At 40.9% G+C, this 25351-nt stretch overlaps 1 protein-coding gene across 1 annotated transcript in view; it reads left to right on the forward strand.

Moving 5' to 3' along the window:
• dnah9 (dynein, axonemal, heavy chain 9) overlaps window positions 1-22816 on the forward strand; it is a 157440-nt gene extending 134624 nt beyond the window's left edge. Inside the window, exons 72-79 of the mRNA XM_053341129.1 lie at window positions 1432-1659; window positions 5626-5817; window positions 6227-6418; window positions 10934-11104; window positions 16537-16719; window positions 20359-20612; window positions 20697-20832; window positions 22589-22816. Coding sequence (XP_053197104.1) covers window positions 1432-1659; window positions 5626-5817; window positions 6227-6418; window positions 10934-11104; window positions 16537-16719; window positions 20359-20612; window positions 20697-20832; window positions 22589-22816 — 1584 coding nt within the window. The remainder of the gene's footprint in view (window positions 1-1431; window positions 1660-5625; window positions 5818-6226; window positions 6419-10933; window positions 11105-16536; window positions 16720-20358; window positions 20613-20696; window positions 20833-22588) is intronic.
• Window positions 22817-25351: the final 2535 nt, after the last annotated feature.

Consider the following 25351-nt stretch of genomic DNA (forward strand, 5'->3'; position numbering starts at 1 on the left):
GATTCGACTTTATATTATTATGTAAATAGGTGACTCTTTGATGTAGTATCAGCGTAGTCATCAGGGGAGCTGGAAGTCCCTTATCAAGAAGACATTGAGGGAACAAAAAAAAAGTGTCGCACCTGAAAGTTAATTAAAAAGCCATAAAATAGAAGCTGCTCTTCTGTCTTGTTTGTTTGTCTGTCGGCATGCCGGTCCGTCTCTCTCTCTCTCTCTCTCTCTTTTTCTTTCTTTCTCTCTCCACCCTGCCCCCCGCAGCCAGAGGATGAATGGTTTCATTACAGTGACAAGTTCCGAGGCAGTCTCTCACTTCTTCTGTTGGCTCCCGTTTTTTATTGCCAAACTATTTACATGCCAAGAGGAAGGGTTGTACTCCAGCTTGGTGAAAAAGCACTTGACTTTTAGACTTTTAATTTGTATACCATTCATTATTCTCTAAGGCATCGGCGAGCCAAACTAACTTATCCGTTTCTCAGCTTTCCAGCTCCTCTTGGACTTCACTCACACTCACTCTATCACACAGTGAAAAACTTTTCTCTCTCTCTCTCTCTCTCTCTCTCTTTCTCTTTCTCTCTCTCTCTCTCTCTCTCTCTCTCTCTCTCTCTCTCTCTCTCTCTCTCTCTCTCTCTCTCTCTCTCTTTTTCTTTTTTTTTCTTCTTTCTTTTTGACGTCTCTCCCAAAAATTGACGCCCCCCCTCCTCCCCGTCATGTCCCGTCATTCGAAAAGACGCCTAACTTCAGCCATCATAAGGAAGATTAAATATGGAGAGCAAAGGGAAATGAGAAAGTAAAGAGGCTTATGAATTAATGACTGGAGTTATTAGTGCTGTAATTAGATTTAGGGAATGGGCAGTGCTGCATGGTGAGACGTATGGGGGGGGGGGGCTGGCTGGCTGACTCCTTATCATTCACAGGATATCCTGTAAGTGTCAGGACAGTTGAGATGGAAAATTGAGCTCATCGGAGCTTGTGTGATAGTACAAGTCAGCTCTGCTTGCCCGTGCCTGCACCGAGAGATGAATATGCAGAAAAGTCTGGCTGAAGTTCCGCCGTAGAGAGAGAGAGAGACGTCGCTTAATGTCAGCTAACCTGGAAATGGGTTTCAAGCACTATGTACCATTTAATTTGGTGACACATCAAAGTCACAGTGAAGAGAGGAGAATGTGTGACGTTTTAATTGCTCCCTTTTTTGCTAGTTGTCATTACAAACATAAATTATCCAGGCAATTCCAGCATCAAGTACCTTATTAAGCTATTATGTGTTATCCATTAGAGCCCAGACTTTCATAGATATTCAACAGGAAACATTATCAGGGTAAAGATTACGCTCTCCACCCTCAGAGAGGAGGATTCATTTAACCTAACAACTAGTCTGTAATACCGCAGCAACCTGTAATTTCCCCTGTTTAACCCCCTACGCTCCCCTCGTAGAACATCCACTTGGTGGCTCGCTGGCTGGGAACTCTGGAGAAACTTCTGGAGCAGCACGGCGACGGAAGCCACGAGGACTTCAGGGTGTTCGTCAGCGCCGAACCCTCCTCCACCCCCGAGGGCCACATCATCCCGCAGGGCATCCTGGAGAACTCCATCAAAATCACCAACGAGCCACCCACAGGCATGCATGCCAACCTGCACAAGGCCCTGGACAACTTCAACCAGGTGACACACACACACACACACACACACACACACACACACACACACTTTCACGACGGTGAAAATCAACCACAAGCATTAACTCAAGTACTGTGGAGTCTTTCTATTTAATACTACAGTACTTAACACTTATCAATCATATGAAGGGCTCTTAAAATATAATGCAGTGTCATGGATTAAGCTGCCCAATAGCACACAGTGTAGCTCAAAATGTGCTTCACCACAGCCAGACTTAACATTACCATGCTGCTTACATGTTAATGGATCATAAATAATGTTCCAGTAATAAAATATATATTTCAGTGTAGCACTCTGAAAAGGGGGCCATTCTGCATATTGAGCACATTTACTTTTGATGCCTGCATTTTGCTGACACTTCCTTTTTTTTGCTTCACTTAAATGAAATTTTAAGTACAGCACTTTTTGCTCATAATAGAGTAGTTAAACACCATGCATTTCTTTTTTACTGAAAGAGTGAGTCTGGAACTATTTTATGTTTTTTAATGTCAACAAATGTCATAAAAAGACAAAAATAAACGTTTAATTGCTGCCTCTTTGGTTCCTGCTGACATAATTCTTCATAATTCATAATTCACAAATATAGTAGCAGTTAAAAGTGTGTCTAAACTTTTGCCTGCTAGTGTATATAGTTTTAATAAGTGAAAGTAATGTAGTGAAACAGCTGTTAATATATTTAGCAAACATTAGTCAAACAGGAGGAAATGGTGCATTTGTTAGGGACTATTTTCAGCGGTGGATTAATCTACGTTTGGTGCTCTAGTGAGTAAGTCTGTCAGTAGAACAGTGTGTGTGTGTGTGTGTGTGGGGGTGTGTGTGTGTGTGGGGTTGAGTCAAAGTAAACTACAGTGTGAGATCATTGTAATGTAGGAATGTGTTACTGAGTGCAAAGATGTGTTTAGTGATGTGTTTTTAGTTTTAGGCTCTCTAAGACCAGCCAATACTTGTTAGTAAGATCAATTCATCTGTTTTGGTCCTTTTTTTAATTTAAAATTTGATTTATTCATTTTCATAGAACAAATAATAGCAACAAAACAGAGCACAGGCTCAGACATGTATGTAAAATAAATAATGAAAATGAAAGCATGAGTGAATAAAAGAAATGAAAAGAGAGACGGGAGCAATAAATACATGGTTATAGAAATGAGTAGACAAATGAATAGAAGATGAAATAAGATTGGAGCTGCCAGTTATACAGGATGATTTAGAGTGCTGTACACTGAGTAAGTGGATGAATTATTCATCCCATTCTAGCATTTTGACAGTTTTGTCCTTTTAAATCATTTGATTATGTATAATACAAAGTTATTATTATTTTAAGATAAAATAAGTGTTCTTAAATATTGAATGTCATTGATTGTTAAAGGTCTGAATACTTCTATCACAGGCACAAAAAAATCCTGTTAGATGCTCAGGTGCTCAAGTATGTGACATCATCAAAACCACTTGGAAGAATAAGCACATCTTTTTGTTGTTGTTGGCAGAAAATGTTATATTCAGATAGGATCCTCTGACTCAAGATGACTCTAGATTTTTCAGATGTCCACTATAATCCATATTTTTATATTAACAATAAAAAAGTGACTTGAGTAAAATGCATGCATCATCTATAAAGCTTCCCTCAGCTGTATGGCACTTTATAGCCAGTTTCAGCTGTTTAGCTGTCTGGTTGCAACTTTATGTTTTGATTCATACTCACAGTCTTCTCATAGTGATATTTTCAGTAGTGCTGCTTTAGTGAAGCATTTAGCTGCTAAACAGACCCATATTTCCCTCAGGAGCCAAAACGGACTAAAAAACAGCAAAATAGAGTGAATACAGTATTAGTAGATTCTGATTACAGTCATATTTTTTCTTACTTTTTCGTACAATAAAAAGACTCAAAATAATATGTCCAATCAATCCAGACTAATTTAAATGATGGTTCTTATTTGTGAATATGAAATGTATGTAATAAGATAAAAAGGTTTATAATGTTACATACAGTATATTATTATCTTTATACACTAAACAGGAGATAATGCTTGTTTTGAGTTAAAGCCACTAGAGCAGCATGAGGTCACTAATAAAGAAGCACTGTTTTCCAGTAGCAGTTGTCATGTCAATGTCATCTTTAATAATTGAGGGCGACTGAAAGTTCACATTGCTACTTGCTAGTTTCTACTCTCCTCTGACTCATTTACTTGTTTGCTCTGACTGGTAGCACACTGAGACAGCACATGCCAATTTCCACTCCAGCTTTCTCATCAAGATGCCAATTTGCTGAAATGTAGCATCTAGCAGATGGGTAGGGGGATTGGAGGGGGTCACCTTTCACTCACCCTGGAATTGCCTCTGACCCGTGGAGGACAGATGTCGAAACGCCACACACACCAACGCTAAAAGTTAGTGTGGTTCCGGCAGTGTTACGTGTGCGGATTGGAGATCACAACAAAGTCAATTTGCTACTTTTTCTTTTTTGTTTGTTTGTTATCAGAAAGTATCCAGACAATATCAAGCTCCCACACCACCTCATTGTTAGAATGTATCAGTGCGCCGCAGCGGCCTCTCCCAGCTTTCCTCCACCTTATCACGCGGCTCTATCTAAGCCTCACCATTACCTCGCTGCTCCGCCGCCAATGCATCTTCCTCTGCACCATTACCTGAGCGCTCGCCTTCCTCCCGCTCCATTTCCACAATCCTTAGTTTGCCGATGTCTATCTGCCTGATAAGTGCTGCGTGCTTGTGAGCCCCCCACCCCACTGCCCCACTCACCCACCCAACCCTCCCGCCTGATTCACAGCAACAGGGAGGTCCGCCAAGGTAAGGATAGAGAGGGAGGAGGGGGGCGAATATTCCAGTCATGTGTACTCAGTGAAAGCTAATCAATGTTAGGCTAACTCTCTGTAATAGCTCACCCGCACGGCTAAAGCCGGCGCTAAGCCAGAGAAATGACAGTTTCTTTCCTCTTGACCTTTTCACTGGGAGATGTGCACAGCTCCACTTTTTCCCCAGAAGCCTGTGAGATGGAGTATGGCTGAGCTCAAATGAACAATGCTTTCTATGGTACAATGGTTCAGCTTTTTACTGAGATGTATAATACTGTTATGAAAAGAAGAAAAAAAAAGCTGGTATGGGTTTCGCAATTCCCTGTTTACTGAAAATGATCGTCCTTGCTTATCTTTCAAAATTCTCAGGTCAGACCTCCATCAGTTCAGACTGTGTGTGTGCGTGTGCATGTGTGTGTGCATGTGTGTGTGTTTATGCGTCTTTTCTCTCTGGGCGATCCAACTTGCCTGCATGTTGGTTCTCTCCAGTCCGCAGGTCATGAATAGGGAGGCTATGCATCTCTTTCAGCTGTGTTGAGCAGAGGAGTACCGTGCAGAATATTAACTAAATCTCAGAAAGGGATGTGTGTGTGTGTGTGTGTGTGTGTGTGTGTGTGTGTGTGTGTGTGTGTGTGTGTGTGTGTGTGTGTGTGTGTGTGTGTGTGTGTGTAGTCAGACTGCACTGTACTTGTGTGCATGCATGTGCATCGTAGGAGTCAGCTCCCCCCGGGGGGGCGCTACTGCAGCAGCAGGAGGGGAAGCGAAAGGGCCTTCACCAACTGCACTCACCATGACACATGCTGGAATAAAGAGAATTTAGCCTTATTATTTCCATAGGGGTTATTGGTATGCTTTTATTTAACTGTCTCTTCCCTCCAGAGATTACAATGCCATTTATGTGCAGCTCTTTTTAAAAAAAATGTATTTGCCTGTCGGGAATAATGAGCCCAGGAGACGGTTGGAGGCTGAAAGCACCTGACAAGTCGCGACAATTAAAAGGGAATCTCATGGCCCGGTTTATTGCCATCATGTCATCTCATTGTCTGTCTGTTAGTGCGCCGCAACCGCAAACAGATCATGGGGGGCCCCCTCGACTGACACAACTTTTTACCTGAGTCGCTTCTTTTCTTCCTTTGTGTGGCAGGACACCTTGGAAATGTGCGCACGGGAGAACGAGTTTAAGAGCATCCTGTTCGCCCTGTGCTACTTTCATGCCGTGGTGGCAGAAAGGAGGAAGTTCGGTCCTCAGGGGTGGAACAGATCGTACCCCTTTAACACCGGAGACCTCACCATTTCTATCAACGTCCTGTACAACTACCTGGAGGCCAATCCAAAGGTGTGTCTCTGTGCCTTTTTTTTACTATTCCCAAGCAAAAGATGACTATTTGGGGCGGCTGTGGCCCAGGAGATAGAGCGGGTCGTCCATCAATTGGAAGATCAGTGGTTCGATCTTGGCTCCTTCAGTCTACATGTCGATGTGTCCTTGGGCAAGATGCTTAACCCCAAATTGCTCCTGATGCCTGCACCAACAGTGTTTGAATGTTAGCCTCCCTCTTGATGAGCAGGTTGGCACCCTGCATGGTAGCCCATGCCAACAGTGTATGAATGTGTGAATGAGACATGTTGTGTTAAAGCACTTTGAGTGGTCAAAAAGTCTAGAAAGTGCTATATAAGTACAGTCCATTTACCATTTCTAATCTTAATTGGAAATCTAAACACACGTGACCCCCGTCTCTAATCCCCAGGTACCGTACGATGATCTTCGCTACCTGTTCGGTGAGATCATGTACGGCGGTCACATCACAGACGACTGGGACCGCCGTCTTTGTCGAACGTACCTGGAAGAGTTCATCAAACCCGAGATGATGGAGGGAGAGCTGTGCCTGGCGCCTGGCTTCCCCTTGCCGGGTAACATGGACTATAACAGCTACCACCAGGTGAGGCCTGTAAGACTAAGACTTCTGTTTCGAACCGGATTTCATCAAATGTTAATTCGATCAGAAAACAGGATACAACACAAGTGGGAAAAGTTTAGTGAAAAAACAAAAAGAAATAGTAATAAAGACATGACAAGAATTTAGGAAAATGGTGTTCTATGTGGGCCCTCCCAGCAAATTATCAGTGGTTTAATATTGCTAAAATTGAATTTCTAAAATTAAAAGCATTCTTTCACTATTCCCTGTGTACAGTGTAAAGTTCTACAATTCTATGCCAGATCAATAACAATAAAACTCTTCCCATATGGGTCCCCTGGACATAACAGATTGTAGTTGGAGATAAATACATTTCTCAGAGGTGGAGCTGCTCTGTGGGTGGAAAGAGAGTTTTGCCAGTCTGAGAAGCAAACTTCAACGTTAGCAAGCTGAGATCACAAAGTTTAGCTAACGGGAAAAGTTGAAAGGCATGAAAGTGAGAGAGAGAGCCGAAGTAGATGAGTCATGGGATGCACAATATTTATATTCATGTACAGTAAAGTGGTTTAGAGATTGGTTTTTGTGGAACTTGCTCACTCCCATTAAAAGTGGAGGAGTGTATCCCAGCATGCCTTCGGATAAACAGAAAGAAATACCGGAACAGAACATCAGTGGATTCATTTATCTAGACAAACATTTAGACCTCAGCAGAGTTTAAAGCTGCATTCATCAATGTTTTTACAAATGATTCTGTATATTTTGACGGGTATTACTCATCACAATGAACCCACAAAGAATTATTATAACTTCTTTCAACTCACTGTGTTTTTATGGCCCACACGTTTAATGTTTTAGTTGAGTCTCACTGTTCAGAAACACAACAGGTGGCTGTTCTCAGTACAAAAGCTCTAAAAACCAACTGTGGTTTACCTGTTCTGCACCAAACAGCAGATACACAGGTTAGCAACTAGCTGCGCAGAGCATAGCAGAGCATTTAGCAGCTAAAGAGCCATTATTTTATGTAACTCTGAAGTTGATAGAGATCAAACCAAAGCAAAAAGGAGAGAGAGTGAATGCCAAAGACAGCCAAAAACGCAGCTCCAAATGGATGCTAATATGTTGTTCCATGTCCGTGAATGTAAAACCTTGCCATTATAAGGTGATCATATGAACATTTCTACACACAAATACACGAAGAAATAAATCTAAATTCCTTACACAAGAAGAAACCCAACCCTAGAATCTTTACAGAAGGCTTTACTAGCTTTTTCTTGAGTCTTCAGCTGAATCGTCTTCACTAGAATCAATGACAACTGAGCCATGAAAAAAAATCGAATTCTATCTGCTGATTAAGACCTTGAGATGTGGTTGAAAGCAAATAAAGATTATTTGGTCTAAACTACCACGATCAAGGATGAACTCTTTCTTTTTAACAATCCAATCAATTCATGTCATAATTTTCCCGTTTTGCTTCAAATGAAACTACGTGTTCACCAACCTATAGCAACTGACAGTTCAACATTTCTTATGCTTAGAATATACAGTACAGGGGTTGAGCATAGCTCAGCGGGTAGAGCACCCACCCCATGTGTTGAGGCTATAGTCCTCGTTGCAGGTGTTCCCGGTTCGAATCCCGAACCGAGTGGTCTTATCCTGCGTGTCATTCCCCCTCTCTCTGCCTGTTTCCTGTCTCTCTCCACTGTCCTGTACATTAAAGGCAAAAAAAAGCCCGAAAAAATATACTTTAAAAAAAAAAAGAATATACAGTACATACAACATACATGATTTCATCCTGTGTGATCACCATTAATCATGTTGACATAACGAAACCTAACAGCTGGAGGCATTAGATTACCGCCTCACTAGTGTTGTGTCGTTCGCGAACGTGTCGTTCGAACGAACGAATCTTTTGAGTGAACGAAGTGAACTGAATCACTTCATGAACTGATTCGTTCCTTTCTCAGTTCAGTTCAGTTGAGCTCAGCCGCGAGCATGGCTGCCGGTCGGGAGTGGAACTGCCGCGACTCACTCACTCATTCACTGCGAACGAATCACTCAGTGAACGACAACACTTTGACTGACTCTGAGTGATTCTGTTTCCCCTTCGCGGGGACACGCTTTCATGCCAATAGCATCAATTTCTCCAAGCTAACGGGTAACGAAAACAAACACACACACACGCCCCCATCCCCATTATCGTAATGGACTTAGGCACACATAAAGTAATGAGAGGAGAGGAGACAGAAGAGTGAGTGACTGACACAGCGCCACTTTCAGCACAGTACGTGAACAAGATTCATGTCCTCAGCATGTCGTTCAATGATTCGTTCGCGAACGTGATTCGCCGTCATTCAGTTCATGATTCAGCCCACTTTCAGCACAGTATGTGAACGAGATTCACGTCCTCAGCATGTCGTTCAATGAATCGTTCGCAAACTGCTGAAAGTGGCGCTGTGTCAGTCACTCACTGACTCAGGGCACTGAGGGCTGAGGAGTTGATTCACGTTCAGTACATGTACTGCTAACATTAGCGCTGTGTTGCTAACATCAGTGTAGCATCATGTTATGTTATTTTACTGTGCACAGAAGACACTTTCACTGTGTAATATTTTCAGTGCATGTATAAGCAGCGCTGCGTCTCCCGCGAATGATTGTATAATATAGTCCTTGAACGCACCGTCCCTCAGTAAGTGAACGTGAACCTCAGGGCTGAATCATGAACTGAATGACGGATTATTTGGCTGTTTATCAGTTCAGGGAGTTGGAGAGCACTGAACGATTCGGTGAACGAATCTTTTGAACGAATCGTTTTAATGAACGGATTCTAAAGATTCAGTACAGTAAAAGAACTGCCGTTCCCATCACTACGCCTCACCTCAGTCTACCTCACCTTACTTGTCATACAATTTTATTTTACATTATTTTATATACATTATTTATTTCTGCAAATTTGTATTGTACACAACTATCTTGTCAACAAATTAAAACAAAAACCACAAAACATGTATAGAAATGATAAATCATGGCATCCTGTACATCCACGTAAAGAGGAGTCACCCTTAAAAAAGGGGGGGGGGGGGAATGTCCTTGCTGATTTCACATTACTTATCATCCTGGTAATCTAAAATAAGCCATGACAGGAGCCCACTGGTTTAAGAAAGGTCAATCTTTATATGTAGTTTTGCTTTTTCCATTGATTAAACCATCAATAATCTGTCCTTCCATTGATGTATAGTGGGTGGCATTAGTTTGAGCCAAAATAAAGTGTTTTTTCTTTTTTATGCGTCACCAGCAAACAGCAAGATGTTCAGCATTATTTTATCTTTTAACAGAAAGTTGGGCTAAGCCAAGTACATGATGGTCATCTCTGTTTGGAGTTTCTTTTTTGAAAGCTTCATCTTATGACAGCAGGAAACAGCTTCCTTGGCGTCCCTTAAGGAAAACGGACAACTGCCAACATTTTTTTTTTTTATGAATAACAGTAGTTCAGAAAATGTGTTCCTAGCAGACAGTCCAGATTTTCTCCGTGTGGTCCTCAGGGAGCCGGAGGAAGCTCAGAGTAGTGCTTGTGTTTAATTTTTTCCTCAGCCCGGAGCGCTACTCAGCGGACACATCCTGGCTGTCATAGTGACTCCGGCGGGAAAGGGCCTGAGCATTTTTTTTTTTTTTTTTTTTTTGCATTCTGCTGTCAGCTTAAGACCAGAGCTGAGGGGTTGAGATTCGGCCAAAGAAACGGCAGCTGTAAAATCATTGGGGTCCCTGGAGGGTGGTCTGTTAGGCCGTCACCTCCCTCCCCAACCATCTGGAGCCTACCTACAGTAGAGGAGAGCGACGGGATAGGCACAAAAAGGGGGGGGGGGGGGGGGCGGTGTGACTTGATGACTCAGCAGTTTTACTCTCCTTTCAAACAACACGCAGGTGTTCGCAATCAGCCAAAGTTAGCCAGCAAGTACAGAAGAGATCAAAAAAAGCTGACTACTAAGTGTTTCTGTATTAAAGGCCAATATATTTCCCATCAAAACTTTCATCAGGACATTATGATTAGAAGAGTAGAAGAGCTTTTTTTTTATTATTCAATGTAAAGTGCCCTGCAAAAAGCACCTTTTTTCAGTTGAGCTTCCACTTTCATCTGCGCTAATTTAAAAGCACATTGATATTCATTATGGACCCAGCAGATGGAAAATGCCACATTTCCTTCTCCTTGTTATGTTCATTAGCAGTCTGTCAATTGATCCCGAGTGTTTGAATCTCACCCAGAAATATCTCATCATTTAGACGGATTCATTCTCGTCCTTTGTCAGCAGTACTTTAGAAGAAACACCTGCGTGGAGGGGGAAAAAAAAGACTTTGGTACTTTTCTATCAGGAAGTAATTAAAGTTGCCAATTTCCATGTTATTAATTGAAACTAATCTAATTCTCACTTAGGGGTTGGTGGTAAAATATTGTGTAAAACTTGAATTTAAATGGTCTTACTTTGCAGAAACACATCTATATAAATTAGAGTTTTGATTTCTACTCATGCGTTTCTTGTGCTCCAGTACATCGACGACACGCTGCCTGCTGAGTCTCCCTACCTGTACGGCCTTCATCCCAACGCAGAGATTGGCTTCCTCACTCAGACCTCGGAGAAGCTGTTCCGCACCGTGCTGGAGATGCAGCCCAGAGACGGAGGAGTCGGCGAGGGCGGCGGGACGACGCGGGAGGAGAAGGTAAAAATGACTGATGCATGAAGTGGCAGATATTTATTTAGTCATTGTCCATTTCCAACAGCCTCCTCTCTCCATAATATCTTGAAACCTGGTTGCAGGAACTTACTCACATTCAGCCACAACAAGCATTAGCAGGTGTTGTAACAGAGAACAGCCCTGCATGGGAAAAAAAAACTAGTAACAGATAAGAAGTAAGGTTTCTGTAATAGATCTGTGGGTTTGAAGGCTTATCGAACGCTGCAGTGTTTAAATATCCACTCTAGACATGTATTAAGAAAAATCCTCTGCTTTGAAGAATAATGTGTGCAGAGGTGTAAAGTAGACTGAAATATCCTACTCAAGAAGTACTGTTAGTGTTACTTGATTGAAATTGTACTCATGTAAAAGTTTTTCTGCCTCATTTAGTGAAGAGGATACATGAAATAAATGTCATTTATTTGCCATGTTGGAGGCGGGGCTCAGTGAATTAGTAGCACATCTGATTTGCCTGTTTTTGATGCGATGTATTTGATTGGTATTTGGTCCAATCTCACAGTATCCGATCATTTTAAAGCCCGTACTTTACTTCATTTCAACCATACTTGAGTAAAAGTAAAATGACTGACTTTGAAAAAGACCGTAATGTGACTACCTGTAATTTGTTACTTCCACTTCTTAATTTGTGACTTTTCCAACAAAAATGTCAATTATATCTTTAAAGTCCTAAAAATCCTCATTAAGAATTCCAAAATCTCTGAATATGTAAATATTTTCACATCAAAAGTTGAGCCATTGGATCCAAGCTGTCTCCTCCTTCACTGTAAAGTCCATTCTCAGTGTTTGAACACTGTTTCCATATCACACTGCGTGAAAGGGACTGCGATTGGCTCCAAGCTGGTTATGATGTCATAAATCATGTTCAAGCTTCAGCAAATGAATGTGAAAACAAACTCTGAACATTCATCACTCTGCACAGTGAGGCTCAGACATGCAACTGTAGAAAGAAGAAGAAAAGGGGAGGGAAGTGGGGGGGGGGGGCTTCATTAATACTGGCAGACAGGACTTCACTACTCTAGAAAGATGACAGTCAAGGTGGCATTTCTTTGAACTTTCATCACAATGAATGATAGAAATACAGTGAAGTTACAAAGTAATCCAGCCACAATGTGCATTTGCCTGAATGTGATTGGCTAATGCAGCATTCAGACCACAATTACACAAAACAAGGACATATTTTTGTCCATATATAATGTAATTTAAACTCACTACACAGGTCATCTGAATGAAGGCTTGACAAGTTTCAGTTATATTATGTTTAGATTCCACTTTTATTTTCTTCATAGTGTTCCAGGATCTAAATTATTAATTCCCCCCCCAATGACAACAAAAACAACAACATATGATTGATTTTTCTTGCATCATCAGTTTGGACATAACTTATTCATATCCTGCAGGAGATCTCAAAAACCCACTGTGTTGTCTCTGGGTACTGCATCACTATTCATATGATTTGTTTGATTTTTGCGACCATCCAAGGCTTCAAGCAGTTTTGCATTGTCATTCACAGTTTTTAAAGCCTTAACATCCATTTTCTCCTCTTTTCCTTCAAGATTAGAGAAAAATTCCTCTTGTTCCACGTATTTGCTGTAGTATCATATATGTTATCAGCTTGTTCCGCCTCTTTATTGAAGCTATTTGATCTGTCCTGTTCTTTGTATGCGGATAGCTGAGTCGGCTCGATTTGATCACTGATGACCGAGAGTTTTAGGGCAAACACCCACATATGAACTCATTTCCACATATAAAAGACTTTTCTTGTTGGAGTGAAGATTTGAGATGAAATCATGAAATTATATAAACTCATTGATGTCATTTTTTACTATAATTCTCATACATGATAAAACTTTTCACTATAATATAACACTCATATATCATTACCTTCGGGTGAAAACCTTGTATGTCCAAAACCATACATGTTCAGCCACAAGTGATTAGTCTATAACATTATTATTGTGACAGACCTGTTATAAAAATACTTGTTCCTTGTGACTAAATTTGCTTAAATATGACCACAGCATCATGCACTCATAATAACTGTATGACAACAAGAGCAATGTGGAAACTGGAAACATTTTGTAGCATAATGTAGAGCAAAATTACACATGTATCAATACACATAAAATTAGATTTATGTCCATAAATCTATTGCCCCAGTGCATGCTGGGAGGCTCCCCTACATACTCAGTTAATCATGAATGAGGAACTCTCTACTGATGTTTATTTGAAAATAAGAGCACATTGTTATTCAAGATAAACTAAGATGAACAAATCAATCTAACTGTCTTTAAAGCATCTAATTAGCTAGATTAAATTAACAGGATCCTTTAAACCTGATAACAGCATGTTTACCTGTATTAGTTAGAATAGAGACTTTGATATATTTCTTTTGGATAAGAAGTGACTAAATGTCTGTAAATATTACAATCAAATGTGTGCATGGAAGCAGAGTTAAAGCTACTGACCTGTGCCTGTATGATATATGAGTCAGACATCCAAACCCAAGAATGGATGTTTTATTGTGACTGCACTGTGTCCAATGCACCATGTCACAGTTCCCCAAAATTCACTCTGACATATTTAACTAGAATTTCACTAGAATTTAAAATCCAGTTGTGTTGATCAGAAAGATATTTGTCTACAGGGGGCATGAGTGACCCAGCCACAGAGCAGCAAGGTGTCAGGAGATAGAAGAGTAGAATTTGAACTCAAGTTGCGATCCCGACAGAAGACATACCGAGCAAATATGTAAACCACGGCCTTTCACCAAGTCGACAGACGTACTAAATTCTGAGAAAGAGCAGTGAATCTTAAATGTGTGATGACAACAGGTGACATTTTCTGTCGCTGCTGCACACTGAATTGGAAATAAATTGCAGACCAGCTGTTTGGGGCCTCTGACAGCAACCAGGGTGATTTTTTTTTTTTTTCAACAGAGATGGCATTTTCTGCTTCTGCACTGAAATAAAGCTTATTTGAGTGTAAAAAGCTTCAAACATATATTCTGTCAGTGTGTGTGCATGGTCGCACACTCGCTCAATGGAACAAATGTCACTTTTTTTAATACTACAAATAAGGGTCTTGCTTGTCTTGAGTATTAGCTTGGTTAAAACGTTGGTTATGCTTACCGTAGCTTGAAACAAGCAGCGTAAAGACAACAAAAAGATTTCTGTACAATCCTTTCGTTGTGACAAAGAATGAATGTGTTTATTTGTCTGCTGGTGAATGATGAGATGAGTCTTAAGCTTGAATTAAGACACTATTCATCCAGAATAATTGCTTTTTGTTCAGTCCAAAACTCTGTCAATCACAAGAGAGAGTTGCAATTTTGGTAACATTTGCTCTGGTTGTGATACAGCAAAATAAACGTTTTTTCTTTCACATGCTTCAGAAATCTTGGGATGATGATTCATGAAGGCTCAGAAAAGCAGAGTTCATCTATAAAACTGAACCAGAACCTGGGAGCAGTCTGTAGGATTTAGTGGCATTTAGTGGTGAGATTGTATATTGCAACAAACTGAGTATATCTCCCTTCCCCTTCCAAGGGTACTGGAGAACCTACTGTGGTTGCAAGAGATGCAAAAAAACATGAAACATGTGAACGATCCTCTCTAGAGCCAAGGGGTTTTTTTGTCCGTTCTAGGCTACTGTACAAATATGGCAGTACAACATGGTGGTCTTTAGGAAGAGGACCCGCTCCCTATGTAGATATAAAGGCTAATTCTAAGCTAACGAAAACACTACATTTCTTATTTGCAGGTGATTATACACTAATTAAAGTCTGTTCCACTGGATGGCACTAAATGCAACACACTGTACTTTTAACTCAAGTCCACTGAACTCTGCTTGTATAGAATGAGTATTGTACATTTTCTATGTATCATTTGTGCATAGCTGTGGTGAACATGCAGGTTTATTAAAAAGTACAACTATTAATTAGGCTTTTGACTTTATTAAAGACCTGCAGCATCACACAGCAGCAGGATCTATAAGTGTGTCTTCAGGTTAAAGTGATGCTATTAAATTAAAGACAGACTGTAAGGGAGGAAATTGGAGAAAACTCTGTTGCAGCCTGGACTCTAGTTAAAGATAATAGTTTGACATTTTGGGAAACACACTCTCTTCATTTCTCGCCAAGAGTTTCAGTAGATGAGAAAAATGTTACCACTGTACCACTAGACTTTGACCAAGAGTTTAAAAAAAAATCCACCTACCAACCGCTGGTTGCCTGGCAACCTGATGACGACAGAAAGACTTCAGGTCAGACTGCTCCTGGACATGAGAAAGTCCAGCAAATAACCCTTTATAAAAACCACAGCTTATCATTAAAAAACAGAAGTTGGAGAAAGGAATGCATATTAAAGGTTGTCACACACCCACACAGTACACATCACAGCAACCATAAGTCTTCAAATCTTATTATTTCCAAATTGACCAACAGCACACAGATTAGAGGCCCTGAATTTAAAAATTGAGACTTTAATGACTTCTTTAAAAAATGATTGACATAGTATTTCTGGGGAGAATTTAAGGCTTTTTGAATGGGAGTCAATTAGAGCATCTAGCAGCTGTCATTGGCCCTTGAAGGTACTTTCACACTGGCTTCAGCCTCAAACTGTCTGAAGGTGTAAGTTTCCATGGTAACTTAGATCAAACTTATTTAAACCTGCTTTTATAAAAACAGACTTTCCTAAAAAATGAGACTTATTCACTGCCTGGAGTAACTGCTATTCTTGCCTCTTGAAACATCCATCTAACATCAAACATATTATAGCTGCAGCATGTTGTGTGTAAGTGTGTTTCTGTTCCTCGATGTATTATGATGTGTGACCTTTCTGGCTTCCCCGTCTTAACTGATGACAGCCATACAGAGTTTACCAAACAAGGCCCCCGCTTTGTATTCAGCGAGCTCAGTAGCTGCCAAGCCCCGATCAGATATCTGAACTGAAAAATCCATAGATATGATGACCTCATATCCTTTGTTCGGCACCTAATCCACTGATTGATCGCTAATGCCGGTTGCCTTGGGAAAATGTTGACACAGACATTAGCTTTCATCACTTACCCACCAAAATATGATGTGAGCATTGATTTTCTGGAGGGATTAGACTGTTATTGAAAACAAAGAGCTGCCGTTGCAAAAATATATCTTCATGAATATTTATGGAACTGTCTATTTAAAACTGTAACAGTTTCTCAGGCTGTCAACATAGGCACTACTGAGTTTATTTGACAATAACCTCAATATCTCATAAGTCTTTAATTTCAAGGTGTGTTCTTTTCCCCCTTTAGTTTTTCTTGTCCTGAGTATCTTTAATAGAAACAGTAGGATGATATTAAAAAAAGTAGATCCACACAGAGCAAATAATAATGTTCACTGTCAAATCATATTTAAGGTGCGCGCGGTGTTGGAGGAGATCATGGAGAGACTCCCGGAGGAGTTTAACATGGCCGAGCTGCTGGGGAAGGCGGAGGAGAGGACTCCCTACCAGGTGGTGGCGCTGCAGGAGTGCGAGCGCATGAACCTGCTCACCCAGGAGATCAGACGCTCCCTGCGTGAGCTCAGCCTGGGCCTCAAGGTGAGAAGACTGTGATGCTGGAAGAAGAGGTGCTGAGCATGATAATTATGCTCCTCACTTGTATCTTTTTCTACTGAGCATTTTCTAAGTTAAAAAGCCAATAATTGCTCTGGCAGCCAATCAGTTCACCTCATCTTAACATGCTTCCATAGATAAAACAATGATTTCATTCTTTATTGATTTCCATGAGTTAATAAAGTTTTTAAAGGCTACAAATGTGGTTTACAGAAGATTTAACAGCCACTATAGCATAGTCTCAGGAGACCAGATAATCAGATCTACACCCTCTGAAGTCTGGGGATTTCATGCAACGTGATTGCATGAATGGTTGCTAGCAAAACTACCTTACATTTTGTCAAGGGTAAACCTTACTGTAAATGATGCTGTGCCCCATTTCTTCTCTATATGAAGTGTATGTCTCTACCACATAGGGCTGGGTATGGTTTAAAAAATGACCATACCAGTGCCAATCCAAGTACTTGTTATCATTTTATTTCGGTTGATATCCAAAGGTATCGAGTAACGACACCCAGTCTTACCGCTCCAACATGAATAACGGCCCTAAAGACTTTCGATTGCTTCTGTAATGCAGGATTTTTTTCAAACTCTAATTGTTTTCCACCCAATTTTACCAACAGACCTGGAAGATTGTCCTCAGTCTATATGAGTTCAGTTTAGAGACTGCCCTGTGAGTCCACTGTAGCATTAAGTGATTTTATTATTGGCCAGTTAGGGGCAGCAAAACAAGTTGTCAACACAACATTGACATTAGGTGTTGGCAAAGTTGCCTATTTACACATCCAGAAATGTTAGCATTCATCTGTGTTCATCTGAGTTGTGTTTCTGGATGCTTAACAAATGTAAGTTCAACATTCACTCGACTTTTAGCTCTTTGAAAAATATCTGGCTTTTTAAATGCTAAATGCTCCACTATGTTCTTTAGCTAATCACTAACTTAGGTTAGTGTGCAGTGGATTTATTACAACTTTTTCACTGAATACAACTACCTGCTGCTGCTTGAAACGACGCTGATGAGAGCAGTGACACTGAATAAAAACAGTGAAATTACAGGCAGGAAAACCAAAACAATGAGCTGAGAGGAACTGCAAAGTTGGGTTATAATTCTCTTTGGGTTTGACCCCATTCACATTACCCATATTCAACAGCTTTTGTCTAACTCAAGGCATTGTTTTATTCACCTACACTTCATTTTACTTACGCTGTAATACTTGTAACCAACTGTTTTAACTCCATCGTTCAGCTGTAAAAAGAGCAGAGACACATTACTTACATCATCAGAATAGATATACAGTCTTATTAGCCATTATGCCTCCAAGACTAAATTACCATCTAGGCATAGTGGCCAATTGACCCTGACCCCAAAGGTCCCACGGTCATAACATGTCACTTGGTTTTGGTCATTTGATTAATTGCAAATGACTTGCAGAGGAGCACTGTGTCAAAATATATTACGCTCACACAGGTCACACAAGTCAAAAATGCTGTGAGCTTCTCATTGCTTATTGAGCACTGTTATTTCAGACTATTTCTCCTATTGCTGAGGACTCCCTGGAAGCATCTTAACGACCCCTTTGTGTGTCCACAATTTCCCACCGGGCCCAGCAGACACCGAGCATCAGCATAACACCATTCAATGTAAAACAAATGTACTCTGAGTAAACCGTCCCTCTAAATCCACCACAAAACCCTCAATTATCCTCAACACGTATGATTCACACTACGCTGGCTCAGCTGCCGTCGACACCGACAGGCTGCATTACTATTCCTGCATAACTAAAACCTTTCTCTCTATTGTTTGTCAGGAGCCCGGTCTTTAAGAATGACTCAGAGATCTTGGCTTAAAGAGGGAGCAGAAAAGGAATGAGACGTCTGTGTGTATGTGTGTGTGTCAAGCCTGACTGAATCATGTGTTAACAACAAAACGAAAAGAGAAAAAGAATAAAAAGGAGGAGAAAAAAAATGTGTAAAAGCGTTTGTCAGGAGTTATGAGGCTTCGATCTCCCGACACTACAAGCCTCAATAAATCGGCTCAGTGATTTAAAAGCCATGTCGACTATTGTACCAGCAAATGGAATCATATTTCGTCTTTATAGTGGAATAAATAGCAACTGTGAGAATGTTAGCCTTGCAGCTTCATAGTGCAACAGTGATGTCAAGTGTACCACGGCACAACTGACGGATTGGGATGGTTTTTTTGGCAAAAGGGTTCAATGGCAAAGGAACGCTCCGATGTAGATAAATCTACAGAACCTTATCACCCTCATAAAGAATTGTTATGACTGTCACATATGGGTATCTATACATCAGTAATACATCAGCCACAGTAGGCCTATCAGCTGGTGAAGGACACCACTGTTTTCACTCTGTGTGCTGTCTCATTACTTTTCATTGCCATCTTCTCTATCTTCAAGTATATTTCCTTATCTGACGCTCTTATTGTCTCCAGGTTTATGTATGCATCAGTAGTTTCTGAAGGGGGGGGGGGGGGGGGGGGGTTGTTAGCATTCAGCACCTTGCGTGGCTGGAAGGTGTCACCTCCGATGTTCAGCGGTCGAGACAAACAGGAAGCGACACGCCGAAGTCTGGGTTCCTTCCTGTAATGAGGATTCACAAACTAGCAAAGGACTTCAATGTACAAAAGAGGACGTCGACATTGAGAACAGTCCTCCTAATTAAAATAGATCATATCCAGCTGATCAGAAAGAGGATGAAAGCCAAAGTGTATAACAGATTGTTCTAATATCTGCACGCTGCCTGTTCATTAAAGTAAACAGTGGAGAAGTCAAATCAAAGCAACAGAAGTAAAACTGATCTAAAACTGCAGTTTTAGATCAGTTATATATGCTATAGTATAAAGATCTGCTCTTTAAAGTGGCTATAATTGATATTTTTTTATCATAAAAATGAATCCGATGACAGTGTGTAATGTGAGAAGCTTCATACAAAGACTCTTCAGCTTTACTGAGCTTTATAGTGAGTTTCAGTTCACTGTTTAACTGCAAGTTTGGTTCACCTTCAGCTCTGAAAAAAAGTTGTAAAAAGTCACTGTAGACTCCGTGCCTAAAGGCAAACAGATACAGTTAGCTATAGACTAGCAGGTGAACATAGTGGAGCATTTAGCCGCTAAAGAGATAAAGATATTCCCCTTAGGAAGTGGTGGAGAGCAAAAACAGAGCTAAAAGAGAGAGAATATTGGCTTTACATTGACCAGGTGGACAGAAACATGACTCCAAATGAAAAATGTAAAATTAAGCAACTGTTTGGTAACAAGTTTAACATGTCAACTTACAACATATAAAAATGAAGTGCTAATGTCAGTTTGCAGGTTAGATAGCAGGTTAGCTAGTCAGCTGTGCTACAGTTAGCCATTTTGCTGCTAACTGTTATGGCTCTTCTTTAATACCACCGCTAACAAAATACTGTCCATCTTCCCTTGTAAGCTACAGTTAGCATAACAAGTGTGTTCACATCGTGTTTTTCTGTGTCGAATACACTGGCCATTCAAATGCTTAGAAGCTAAAGCTAAGCTAATTTATTGTAAAAACAAATCACTTTTTGACTTTGACTTTGACTTCAAATGTTAAGTGTTCCTACTTTTCTTTGACTTCCACCCTTCAGGGAGAGTTAACTATGACCAGTGACATGGAGAACCTTCAGAATGCTATCTACCTGGACCTGGTCCCAGACAGTTGGACCAAGCGGGCTTACCCCTCCATGTCTGGCCTGGCCCTGTGGTTCACTGACCTGCTGGCCAGGATCAAGGAGCTGGAAGCCTGGTCAACTGACTTTGTCCTGCCCTCTGTGGTGTGGCTGGCTGGCTTCTTCAACCCACAGTCCTTTCTCACAGCCATCATGCAGGCCATGGCTCGAAGGTACAGCACAGTAGAGGCACAGTACCTAGTCTGATTAAAGCTACTTAGTGTGATACAGTAAATCTTATTGTGTTTGGACAATAGGAACGAGTGGCCTCTGGACAGCATGTGTCTGCAGTGTGATGTCACCAAGAAGAACCGTGAGGACTTCAGCTCCCCGCCACGTGAAGGAGCTTATGTACACGGGCTGTATATGGAGGGAGCTCGCTGGGACACGCAGGTAAATTAGTTATTCATTCACTTCTATTTTCAGCTGACTGTCACAGAGTTGGCAAATTTCTAATTACCATTTTATGACACAGTTTAGATAGGAAATAAACAAAAAACAGGAGTTACTTTGATTCACAAGCCCCTTTTACCATAATATCCCTCTCCTCACTTACCTCTAATAATGGATGACACACTCGTATGTGAACATAAGGTGAGCTAACCCTTCAAAACGTACCTTTTAAACCGAGTTGAGTAAAGAAACTTCCGATTTTTCCTCCCCCTCTGCAGGGACTCCACGTTCCCTTTGCGGTTTATTTTTCTGCTTTGCATCTTGTGTTGAGCTCTCGGAGCACAGCGCATTACTCAGCTTCCCAGGGCCCTATCTATCTACATACATCCAGCTACTGTATAACGCTGCCCAGCTTTCAAGGAGCATCCCTGTAGACTTCTTAATTAGGGAATGTGCAGAGTGTGCAGTTGAACACTTAGTTCGCCCTTAAGAGGAGCAGTTCCCTTTTTTTTTTCTTCATTAAAGTTGGGAGACGCAGGCAAATAGACAGGCGGACAGACGGGCCTGGGCAGCTTCTCCTCACCCTCCTCCTCCTCCTCATCACGTCCTCAAGGCCAGTCGTGTGCCAGCAGAGTGTGAACAGGAGAGTAAAGCAGCACCACATCTGGACACAGCTGTACGCAGCAGTAAAAGTCAAAGATTTAAACCTACTCATCTATATTAATGAACCTCGCTTCTTCTTCAGAGACTGCTAGATACTGAGTATGATAAACACCTTGTGGGGAAGGGTGTGTGTTCATGTGTTCATGTGATGGACAACTCTTAATGGAGATGAATACTCCAGCTTTGTGCCAAACTAATCCATTTTTATTCCCTCAATATGTTGTGGGATTAAACAATAAAACTAGCTCTCTGTTCTGCTGGTAACAGTGAATACACACAGCATCATAAAACTAATTTATCATGAATCTCAATGAGCCCACACGGCCCGTTTTTAACATCCCCATCATTTGTATTTACTACCTGGACACACAATTATTGGTATTAACACTTTTTAAAAGTTTTACAGCAACGGCAGACGCAATTAGAGCGTCGTCCTCCCAGCTCTCCCAAAGTCGTCAGGATTTACATTCGTTCCCGAAAGTCATAGTGGAAACTTTGTGTTTGTCAGGCGCCGCTAAGTGTTGGAGGATTAATTAATGAGACAGACCAGTCAGTTTCAGTGTGTTTATAGAGTGTGTATTCTAAAGCAGAGCAGCTTGACTTCAGCTCAAACTCTGCTGACTTTCACCACTTTTCAAGGGGAGCACAATGTCAGCTTCTCTCTGCAAGTCTAACATCGCTTGTGCCAGCAAAGATTAGTCAAACATGTCTTTCTCTCTCTCTCTCTCTCTCTCTCTCTCTCTCTCTCTCCCTCTCTCTCTCTCTCTCTCTCTCTCTCCCTCTCTCTCTCTCTCTCTCTCTCTCTCTCTCTCTCTCTCTCTCTCTCTCTCTCTCTCTCTCTCTCTCTCTCTCTCTCTCTCTCTCTCTCGAAAAAGAACATTCTTAAATGCAGACTCAATGGCAAGTACAAGTAATGGAAGAGCGCCTCACACTAATTTATTACTTCCTTCAGTTCGGTGAAATGTTTCTGTCTGTGCTTGACTGGCTCGTCACTCCCACCCACACCCCTCCCCATATACACACATCCGCCCCCCCCCCCCTTTTCCTCCCTCCCTCCCTCCCTCCCCTGCACTGTACTTTCTTCCTCTACTAGACCGGTTTGATTGTAGACGCCCGGCTGAAAGAGCTCACCCCGACCATGCCGGTCATCTTCATCAGGGCCATCCCTGTGGACAAACAGGAGAGCAGGAATGTTTACCAGTGTCCCGTCTACAAGACCTGCCAGAGGGGACCCACCTACGTGTGGACCTTCAACCTGAAGACCAAAGAAAACCCTTCCAAGTGGACCTTAGCTGGAGTTGCTTTGCTTCTGCAGATTTAGCAGATGTTTAGAGGCGGATGGTGTTAACAGGGTTGGATCCCATGTGGGCCAAATATTTTAAAGTGAGACTTTGTAACTTTTGAACTGCATATCCTTCTACGAATGAAAAGTTGAATTCATGAGCTATAAAAGACACACTTGCACAATTTGGTACTTTTGTAGGTTTTGCTGCTATAGCCTTTCTTGGTCTGGTTTGACCACCAGTTTGCTAAAGTTAGCTTCAGATAGCATTAAGGTAAACAACACACAGCTCATAATTGTGTCTATTTGTGACACACGACTGAATCAGGGGGCCCTTGACCATAAAGGGTCCCTCTGTCATTTTTTTGTTGGGCTCTAAAGAAGTAAGACACAAGGCTTCACCCATTATCTCTCTGATAATTATGGTCACTGTTGGAAACCTAGTCCAAAAAAAAAAAGTGAGTTAAATGTGAGTTATAAGGTTTCCACCAGACAGCAGCGTTGTTAGTAGTTGTTTAGGAAACATGAGCGTCAGTGTCCAGGGCCCCTGGGGGTTCTAATGCAGCTTTGGTGATGCAACTTCAATTTGCTGCTGCTTTGGTGATTTTATCAACAGGATCAAACTAAATACTTGCTTCAGTTCTGCTGCAAAAACAGATTAATGCCTAAATATGAATCATTTATTTCAATTAAACACTCTACAAACAAAATCAGCATGTAAAATAATGTTTAATGTAGTATAAAGCAGGAGAGTCAGTAAATCAGTCTGCATTGATCTATAAATGAATGTGGGTGATTCTTCCAGTATCTAGCTGCTTTATACTTCAGTTCATTCTGAAGTCAGCAAGACTGATATGTTGATAAATCTGCCAGTGTTTACTTTCATTAACTCACCTGCAAACGCCACCAGGCTGCTACAGTATAACCACACACACCCCCCCACACACCTCCACACACACACACACCACACTGGTTGGTTATTATTATTCAGCTTTCTAGCACCTCATCTGCTTCTTTTCCAATTTAGCAAAAGTAGCGTCTCATGTCTTACCCTTGAAACACAGTGCAGTACGAACACTGCTGTGTAACATTAATTAGTCAACTATGTGACCGTGTACAAGGTGACAAACATTGGGATTATAACAGAAATTGCATCAGCCTGATACAATCACATGAGCTTTCTTTCTTTTCTTTTTTTTTTTTTTTACTTGTGCTGTTAATAAAGTAACTGGTAGGACTCCATGACTCTTCTGTACTTGTGCTACTGTTACACAGCCATCTCTTTTCTAACAAACACTCCAGGAACTATGGAGCCGAACTGACTGAACTCAGCAACCAAACTATGAACCATAAAGATTAGATCAATTAGTCTCATAACAGCTACAAGACACAATGTTCACACAGTGTTCACACAATGTTCACACACAGGGAAACAGTCATTGTGTTGCTCTCATCATTAACTGTGCTGTGACTCTGATGTTAGAATGAATTATAATGAATAGTTATGAAGGAGACATGCAAAGTGGACAATTTAACACATAAATTATCACATAAACAGGAAAAATGTGTTTCTCTCATTAATGCATTTTTCCTCTTGATCTTGCTTCTTCTCTACTTCTCATTTGCTTCTCATGTGTTCTGCCTGTTCCCTCACTTTCTCTTTCTTTTTAGACTAATCAGGATGCCAACAACATTACCTTCATTTTAACCTCAGTAAGCATCCAGTGACACCAGTAGCAGATGTTTACTGTGTCAATGAATACAAGTTGTGTCAGCTGTTTTTTAGTTTGACCAATCAGTCCTGAACATTCTGCTCACACACTTCTCCTGTTCTTCTTCAGACTAAAACAAAATGTATAGTCATCTTAAATAGATCAAGTTCAACACATATGTGTCAACATGTCTTATGTAAACATAAGAAGATAATCCAACACATAATACACAGAAATGTATGATATAAACAAAAAAACAGCTAAAAACAGAACAATGTCTAATGATAATGTATATAATAATACATAGATAGGATGTCACCAGGTCTGTAGCAGTCATACTACCAATATGGCTAGATTTAAAAGAAAAAAAAGACACATCTCTATATTCTAAAAGGATATTCCTCATTTTTAACATTTTTTGAAAAGAAGATATGAATCCACATTACAAAAACGCCCAAAGGTATAAAGAGCCATGTCAAAGATAAAAATGATTTTGTTGATCAGGAACACAATTTATCTGATGACAAGTTAACAGTCACAGGAATGGTCTAATACAGGGGTGTCACACTCATTTTTGTTCGGGGGGCACATGCAGTCCAGTTGGATCTGGAATGGGCGGGACCAGTAAAACCATTGTAAGATATACTGATCAAAGAAAAATGTGTTCTTCAAACCTGAATAATAGTGTTGCAAGTTAATGATCAAGTTGGACGTCTACTGGAAGATCAGAAGCCTTGACTGTGAATGACGATGAATATAAGTGAGAATAGCAGCGTGATTTATTGATTACTTCTCTGCAACGTTCACACATAGCATAGTTATCCAGTGGGCTACATCGGACCCCTTGGTGGGTCGGTCGGTA

Source organism: Scomber japonicus, chromosome 20 (genome assembly GCF_027409825.1).
Source record: "Scomber japonicus isolate fScoJap1 chromosome 20, fScoJap1.pri, whole genome shotgun sequence".
Taxonomy (NCBI): domain Eukaryota; kingdom Metazoa; phylum Chordata; class Actinopteri; order Scombriformes; family Scombridae; genus Scomber; species Scomber japonicus.